This window comes from Vipera berus (genome assembly GCF_964194415.1).
Source record: "Vipera berus genome assembly, chromosome: 5".
In the NCBI taxonomy this organism is placed as follows: domain Eukaryota; kingdom Metazoa; phylum Chordata; class Lepidosauria; order Squamata; family Viperidae; genus Vipera; species Vipera berus.
This window is the reverse complement of record NC_138207.1, coordinates 6,957,131-6,965,629: the sequence shown is the minus strand read 5'-3', so window position 1 is coordinate 6,965,629 and position 8,499 is coordinate 6,957,131. Positions and strand designations below refer to the sequence as shown.

The 8,499-nt window shown below is 45.9% G+C and overlaps 1 protein-coding gene across 1 annotated transcript in view; it reads right to left on the bottom strand.

The window, feature by feature from the left end:
• Positions 1–1,331: 1,331 nt before the first annotated feature.
• The window catches only part of VWA5B2 (von Willebrand factor A domain containing 5B2), a 57,658-nt gene continuing 50,490 nt past the window's right edge, over positions 1,332–8,499 (bottom strand). The window contains exons 18-22 of the mRNA XM_081329173.1: positions 7,812–7,931; positions 5,948–6,016; positions 3,468–3,537; positions 2,765–2,876; positions 1,332–2,031 (exon numbers count right to left, since the gene is read on the bottom strand). Of these exons, the coding sequence (XP_081185299.1) occupies positions 1,369–2,031; positions 2,765–2,876; positions 3,468–3,537; positions 5,948–6,016; positions 7,812–7,931 (1,034 nt within the window). The 3' untranslated portion in view covers positions 1,332–1,368. The remainder of the gene's footprint in view (positions 2,032–2,764; positions 2,877–3,467; positions 3,538–5,947; positions 6,017–7,811; positions 7,932–8,499) is intronic.

Below are 8,499 nucleotides of genomic sequence, written 5' to 3'. Positions count from 1 at the left end.
AAATCTCTGGCCAGCTGGAGGTGATGCCTGAAACTGACTAGGTCTTAATCAGTTTCAAACCGAAGGGTTTTGTTGTCATAAATGTGCACGATGCCATTTATTAACTGTCATATTTGCAAATGGTGCTACCTGAGGCAATTGCTAAAAAAGGGTTACCGGTATTGTAACATGCTTACGACGCCGTGTCCTGATCGGGAAACTAAATAAGGACTGGATCGTGAAGTTACCTTCGAATACAGAGATTCTCGGAGGAATTCTGGCATCCTCCTAGGGTTCTGTTGAGAGTCGGATGAAGGCTCAGAAGATGTGGGTCATCAGAAAAAGAACGATGTGGTAAGCTGGGTCAGTGACTTGGCTCAGCCTGGAGGCTCTCCTATATTCTCTGAAAGCTCACAGGTGTCGTAGTTACACATTTCATCCATTCGGCAAATTTTTCAAATTGGGCTGACTGCTAAAAAGAACGGTGGCTCCTTTTAGAGCAGGGGTGTCAAACTGCCGGCCCGCAGGCCGGAGCGTCACAGAGAAACCGGGCCCATTCCATTTTCGGCAATGGGAAAAAGTTCCGATACGTCACGCGACGTCATGTGACGTCGCGAGTTTGACATGCCTGTTTTAGAGTGATCTTTTCCACTGTGCTTGTCAAGCCTACAGATATCTGAATCTTTCTGTTCAAAATCACACAATGGGCAGTTTGCTGAGAGCGGCCAAATTTTTCAGTTAAGTAGTCCTAATCAGCCTTCCTCGTCCCTGAAAACAGGCAGTCCTTTGATTTTCAATCGTTCGTTTAGTGGCTGTTTGAAGTTACAACTGTACTGGGGGGGGAAAGTGACCTATCACCTGTTTTTCACACAACCGTGGCAGCCTCCCGACAGTCATCTGATCAAAATTCGGACCCTCGGCAACCGGTTCGTATTTATGACGACTGCCGTGTCTCCTGACTCACGTGGTCACCTTTTATGACCTGACAAGCGAAGTCAATGGAGGAAGCCATATTTACTTAACAACCATATGTTACCAACTTCACGGCCGTAGTGATTCGCTTAACAACTGTGGCAAAGAAGGTGGTAAAATGGGGCAAAACTCACTTAACGAGGGTCTCGCTTAGCAACGGAAACGTTGGGCTCAATGGGGGTCGTCAGTCGAGGACTACCTGTGCCTCGATTATACACTTTTCGTAAAGCGGCAGACCGGATGGGGGTGGGAGAATGGCCTTGGGTGGTGGGATTTTTTTTGAAGCTCTCCACCATCAGCAAAGTAATCCTTTTTTTTCCCTCCCGGCCCGCGAAAGAACCTCATCAGCAATACAGACTCTGGATTCCAGAATCCTCTTTAATTGGCCTCGTGAAGCTGATCAGCCTTGCCTGCTAATCACATGTCATTCGGGTTGTAGCACAACATGTTCAGCTTGATGTTCTCGTCCCAGTGGCGGAGCAGCAGGAAAAGCTGGCGGGCTGCTCCTTTCAAAGTAGCCACGTCCAGGCCTTCGGGCAGCTGCTGGCCACGCAGCCAGGAATCCGCTTTGGCTGCCAGCAGCTCCCATTCCACAAAAAAGCTGGCGCAACGATGCTCCAGCCAGGCCAGGGCCACGACGGTGGCCCAGCTCGTGCTCTCTAAATCGCCCTCCTCGGCCTCCAGCCCGGCCTCCTGCAGGCTGAGGCTGGCTTCCGAAGCGTCTGGCGAATGGTCGCAGGCGTCGGTTTCCGAGCCCCTGCCGCTGTCTGCCTGGGCCCACACGACGGCGCTCAGAACATCGGAGCAGGTGCTGGGCGAGTGTGGGGAATCCGGCTCCGTCCCCTGCGCTTTGCTCGTCCTGACTCCCTCTTCGTTGTCTTCTAGGGGAGGCTGGCTTGCTGGTGGCTTTGGGGTGTTCTTGGCGATCAAAGCCCACGGAGAGGTAATGGAGGCAGGGCTGAGGCTGGCCCGGTGGGAGGGATAAGGAGAGGCCCGGCACAAGCGGTCCAGGGGGATCTGCACCGCCTCTGAGAAGGCCTCGTTCAGCTGGAACATGCCTGGGGCTTGCTGCAGCTGCACCTGGGGAGGTATCGATAGAAGAGAGAGTACCTGTAGCTCAGAATTGAACTGCGGGGTCCTTGGCGCTCTGAGCTTGCTTGCTTGATTTATTTCATTTATATCTCAACTTCTTAACCCCCCCATCTCCTTCAGGGAAGGGCTAGCCCAGGCGGTGTACAATTTAATCGGTAAAATTAAGCGTTAAAAAGAGAACAATTTTAAGATTTTTTTTTAAAAAAAAGATATAAGCCAACGTGATAAAATTAGAAAAGAGAGGATTCCAAGATGGGGAGGTTAGCAGCTTTCTTGCAGATGTTTCACGGCCAAACTTGGAATGTCATCGGTGCTAGAAGCAAGTGGGACACGTTCCTTACCTCTACTAGCACTGATGGTGTTACCTAGTTTGGTCATGAAACGTCTGCAAGGAAGCAATTAAGCTCAAGACAGAACCAAGGGTCCCCAGTTGGATGTATATTTCAGCTTCCCTTCTGAACTGAGTCACAAGAATTTAGGCAGTTTGGCTGTGCCGGGAACCATTTTTAATTTCAGGAATTTTGCCCAGCCCAACTTTGCCCTGAGTTCTAAAGAGGGATAAACAGTCCCAAAGCACGGTTCCCATTCATTATCATGGCGGGAAGACTGGAGTCTCAAGCCAAAGTCTAGCAATAAAATAAAATAAAAATAAAAATGGACAGAGCTTGATTGGCTTACGCTCCTGTGTTAACAAGCACACAAATGGAGAGAGGGGTCTTACCAGGGGGAGGTAGTTGTGAGTGGCACTTTCACAACCTGCCGACAGCTCGCTTTCTGGGCTCAGGCACTGCGGGCGTAAAGCTAAGCCGTGGCGTCTCAACTGGCCACTGAGTCTGCAGAGACAAAAGCCGCCTGGGTACAAACCAAGAACTGTAGTCTCCCTTCTTGCCTAACCAGCATGTAAGTTAGCCTTCCCTTTCTTAGTTACCAGCCAAGGAAAGGCAATGAACGAAAGCCATACCCAGTTCCTGCAACTGTTCATCATGTTTTTTTAGCCTCCAGGCCCCTAATCGTCTTTGTTGCTCTTCTTTGCATTCTTTCTAGCCTCTCTGCACCTTTTTTTTTAAATAATGTGGCGGTCAAAACTGGAGGCAGTATTCCAAGCGTGGCCTTACCAAGGCATTGTAAAGTGGTATTAACACTTTGCGCGATCTCGATTCTCTCCCTCTGTTAATGCAGCCTAGCACTGTGTTGGCTTTTTGGGCAGCTGCAGCACAGGGCTGGCTCACACTTAAAGTGATTGTCCACTAGGACTCCTAAGATCCCTCTCACAGTTACTGCTGTTCAGCTGTCATGGGCCGACTGACACTTTGCTCCAGTGTCCATCAAAGAACGATCTTTCTGCCCAAACAACTCTTTGCCCCATTTGTGCCCTCCCAAGTGGCTCCTCTCCCGGAGAGGCGAGGTAGCTTTGAAAGAGTCACCTGCGGCCTAGGAAACTCTCGACTGACTTCAAGGAGCCTTCAGAGGCAGGAGAAGCACTGGAACTGGCTCCTATGCAGTGAGAAAGAGAAAGAGAAAGAGAAAGAGAGAGAGAGAGAAACTCATGAGGGCTGGGAAACAGGTGCAGGGCTCCCAAGCATATCGATCTGGACTCTAGGTGTCACATGATTTATTTGGTTTTGTTTACTGATCCCTCGGGGGTCAACCAAAAATGCAAGGCTGTATGTGACTTGGGCTACTTCCTCCTCAATACACCCAGGTTAAAATGAGAATGTTGGAGTTAACACGGAGAGCCAATTTGGTCGAGTGCAGGGATAGGCAACCTTCCACTCCCAGAATTCCTGAGCCAGCTGTCATGGTTCCAATGAATGAGACAAATCAAACAGATTGGAGGCATATTATTTATCTAAAAAGTCTTAGTAATGAAACGAAACATCGGCACTCATGGAGGGATGCCAGATTCTGAAATCTCCTCCCCCCAAACCCATCATAACACACACACAATCCCCGCCCTTATCTACACGTCATAAATCACATTATCCAATTAGTTTTACATATGAGGGTTCACTTCCCATTCTGTACGGGGCTTTTTGCAATCTTATCACCACTTCCGGGTGATTCCTCCCTCCCAAATGAAGCAATTAAAATAACAGGCTGTCTCTTATATTGTCAGTGCAAAAACATGTCAGTGTTTGCAGCATTGACACCAGCCACGCTGAGGGGAAAGAGACAGGTTTCCAAGCTGAGCCAGGCTGGCTCAGGAACTCTGGGAGTTGAAGTCCACGAGTCATATAATAGCCAAGGTTGCCTATCCCTGACCTAGGCCTAGGCCGCTTTATGACTCATGGACTTCAACTCCCAGAATTCCTGAGCCAGCCATGCTGAGGGAAAAGGGAGAGGTTTCCAAGCTGAGCCAGGCTGGCTCACGAATTCTGGGAGTTGAAGTCCACGAGTCATAAAAGAGCCAAGGTTGCCTACCCCTGGTCTGCACCAGGCTTGAAACCAGGAGACTGTTTGAGTATCTGTAGAGAGTCTTAGTCATCCACGTCATGGTTGTCCCAAAGCTGCTTTTTCAAAAAGCACCAGGACTTTCTCTTTTTTTTTTCCTTGAAGAGGTTTTGCTTCTCACCCAAGAAGCTTCTTCAGTTCTGAAGAAGTGAAGAAGCATTTTAGATGAGAAGCAAAACGTCTTCAAGGGAAAAAAAACAAAAACAAGCTCCGAGTGCCTTTTGAAAAAGCAGCTTTGGAACAGGTGACTGTGAGTTCTAGTTCCGCCAAAGTCACGGTAGCTGGCTGAGTGACACTGGGCCAATCACCAGGAGAGGTTGAATTCTAGTTTTGCATTAGGCATGAAAGCCAACTGAATGACTTTGGGCTAGTCACTCTCTCTGAGCCCAGCCCACCTCACAGGGGAAAGAAGGAGGAAGGAGGAGTATATTAGATATGTGCACCGCCTTGAGTTGTTTATAAAAAAATAAAAGTGGGATAAAAATAAATGAAAATGAAAATAAACCTGACTTAGTAGGAATTGTGAAACCCAGCCTTGTACTCTTCTTCAATTTTACACAAGCGTACTTCCACAAGGGCATTTGATAAATACAGAGGTGATCATCTAAGTATTATCTACCCCCTTTTATTGGTATCATTATATATAGTAATAATGATATTACTATACATTACTCTGTATATGCATAGTATATTACTCTGTTGCTTTGTATATACACAGAACCTCTGCACCGGAGACAAAATTCCTGGAATTGGGTATGTCTAGTTTAATGAAGAGAAGGACGAGGGGTGACATGATAGCAGTGTTCCAATATCTCAGGGGCTGCCCCAAAGAAGAGGGAGTCAAGCTATTCTCCAAAGCACCTGAGGGCAGGACAAGAAGCAACGGATGGAAACTAATCAAGGAGAGAAGCAACCTAGAACTAAGAAGAAATATCCTGACATTTAGAACAATTAACCAGTGGAACAACCTGCCTCCAGAAGCTGTGAACGCTCCAACACTAGACGTTTTTAAGAAGAGGCTGGATAGCCATTTGTCTGAAATGGTATAGAGTTTGCTGCCTGAGCAGGGGGTTGGTCTAGATGACCTCCAAGGTCCCTTCCATCATCATCATCATCATCATCGTTTTTGTTGTTATTGTTGTTGTTGTTATTATTATTATTATTATTATTATTATTATTATTATTATTATTATTATTATTATTATTATTATTAATTATTATTATTATTATTATTATTATTATTATTATTATTATTATTATTATTCACACTTGGGCAATAAAGTATTCTAATCCTAATTCTAACATTCTAAATTCTAAAATTTTAATTCTAATATTCTAATTCTAATTCTGTTCTATTAATTTTCGACACCGAAGCCTGAAACCTGAATACAACCCTGGACATGGACTACCAGATCTTCCTTGTTTCCCAGACTCCATAGTGAGTAAGGCTTACCACTAGGACAGCTCGGCCTGGCTTGGGTGGCTGAAGAAAGACTGACTGGTGAAGGAGGAACCTCTTGTTCTAGGAAGCAAAGAAAGATGCAGGTGTTAAGTGGGCATCCATTGCCAAAACACAGGATGTTCTCATGATGTTCAGCCTATTCTCTTATTGGAAAGCTTTTGGACAACGGTGAAATGAAGAAAGTTGGATTTTTTGGCCCAAGAGAAGATCAGAAGAAGCACCTGGAAACCAGAAGCCAAAGTGCCTCAAAGTTCAAGGAACAGCCAGACATGGCAGATATATATGTGAAATGAATTCCTTCCAAGAAAGCAGAACAAAAATATATATTTTTTAAAAAATAAATAAGCTGGGCTAGGAGTTCTTAAAGAGAGAAGGGTCCCTGAGACTCTTTCAGGGGCCCCACAAAGTCAAATGCATATTTTTTTTAAATTTCTCAGTTTTAATTTCAAGTACAATAAATGTTGATAGATACAACTATCTGTCTAAACCAGGGGTCTTCAAAGTTGGCCCTTTTGTGACTTGTGGACTTCAACTCCCAGAATTCCTCAGCCAGCGTGCCTGGCTAAGGAATTCTGGGAGTTGAAGTCCACAAGTCATAAAAGGGCCAACTTTGAAGACCCCTGGTCTAAACCAATAGATTGATATTGATAGATATAGCTCATGCAAACTTTGGAGTCCTCAATGATTTTAAGAATGTAAGGGTGTCCCAAAGCCAAAAGGTTTGTGAATTGCTCAGCCTAGGTTAAATGGGAAATTGAGTACTTTATGGCTTAGCACTTTTTTTTTTTTGGTGAGAAGGAATTCAGCCAATGTCTTAGCGTAAGGTATTATCTAGATCAATTTTTCTCAACCTCAGCTGCTTTAAAATGCATGGACTTCAACTGCCAGAATTCCCCAGCCAGCTAATTGAAGCCCACCCATTTTAAAGCGGCCAAGGTTGAGAAACATCAACAAGCCGTACAATTTGGGCAACAAATTATGATGTGAGCTTGGCAACAGTGGCTTTCTAGTGTGGTTTTGGCTTAAGCATGTTGCCTTGTTGCAGAGAGTTAAAATAATGCAGGCTGGCTTCTCTGCAGATTGGGCCAGAACTGCTCACCCAATCACCTCGTCCAACATTCCCAGTTTTAATCACTTGCCGTTTCCCAGCACTTGTGCTATTACGTGCAGTTGCTGGGAAGCACAGCTATTTCTCACTCCGGGGAGTATAAATAGGAACCAGATAGAAACAGCCTTTTTTTTTCCCCCTTCAGAATTTAGCTGCAGCAGAAGGAGGCTCTGAAACTTAATTGAGGCATAATGCCAGGGCTGATGCCCACCCCAGAGCAATTTGCTGGGCGAGGGTGGGAAAAGGAATATTTTTAGCAGATCAGAGGGCTTGCAGAAAAAACTGTGAAAGGAGTTATTCCACAGTGAAGCGAAAAAAATAAAAATCAATCAACATTTAAAAAGAGGTAGTAGTCGAATGTGTGGGGTTATCATTCCCACATTGCCAAACCAGCATATTCACCTAATTCCTTGGATCAAGGAAGGTTGTCCAAGTAGGGATAACTTTACAAAATGTGCACATGACCCACTGGATGAAACCCAGAAGAATAGAGCTAAGTTTGACCCACACATCCCTTCCCACCTTCTGGACATTTTTTTTAAGCCCTTCGCTACTTGAGCTGTATTCCTGCCCCCTCCCTCTACTGATGTGCACTCACTGGCTGGGAGGGCGGGAGCTCACCCTGTCATGTGGTGCTTGGGTCTCAAATCTAGGCTGCCGGCTTTCCAGCTGACAAGCTCAGCTAACATCTGAGCCACTGTGCCGCCCGTGTAATTTCAAATTAAACCGATGACGTGAAGTTTGTACCTGCAGCAGCAAGAGCATCATCCAAGTCCTGTGAATCCTGCCTCTGCCCCAGGCTTAGCGAGTAACTCTGATGACGCTGATTGAGTAAACGGGACCCTTTCTGATGACTGTTTATACCGTCTGGGAGAAAGCAGAGTCAGGCTGATCAGACGTATTTCCGGCTATCCCGCTACCATTTCAGTGATGAACATTTGCTCAGGTCTGCTCAGGGTCCCACCGGTAAGAGATTGCCGGCGGGTGATACCCAGGGATAGGGCCTTCTCAGTGGGGGCGCCTGCCCTCTGGAACCAGCTGCCAGTGGAGCTGAGGACTGCCCCGGACCTCCGGTCATTCCGCCGGGGCCTGAAGACCTGGCTCTTCGAGCTCTCGGGCCCAGGCTGAGGAGTAATTTATTTTAATCGGGGTTTTAATTGCACAGGGTTAGTTTAATCTTTTTTAAATTGGTTTTAACTTTTGTATTGCTGGTTTTTAATTCCCTGTAAACCGGCCTGAGTCCTCAGGGAAAGGGCGGTATATAAATGTAATAAAATAAATAAATAAATTTTTCTGAAGCAATACTGTTTTGTTTTTTTAATTCCCACAGCTCTGGAGGTCAAAAGCAATCCTCTGTTCTTTAAGTCAGAGGCTAAGATAGCAAATATTGTCACGAGCAAAAAGACCAGGCCTTTTTAATAAAATGAGCAAATGA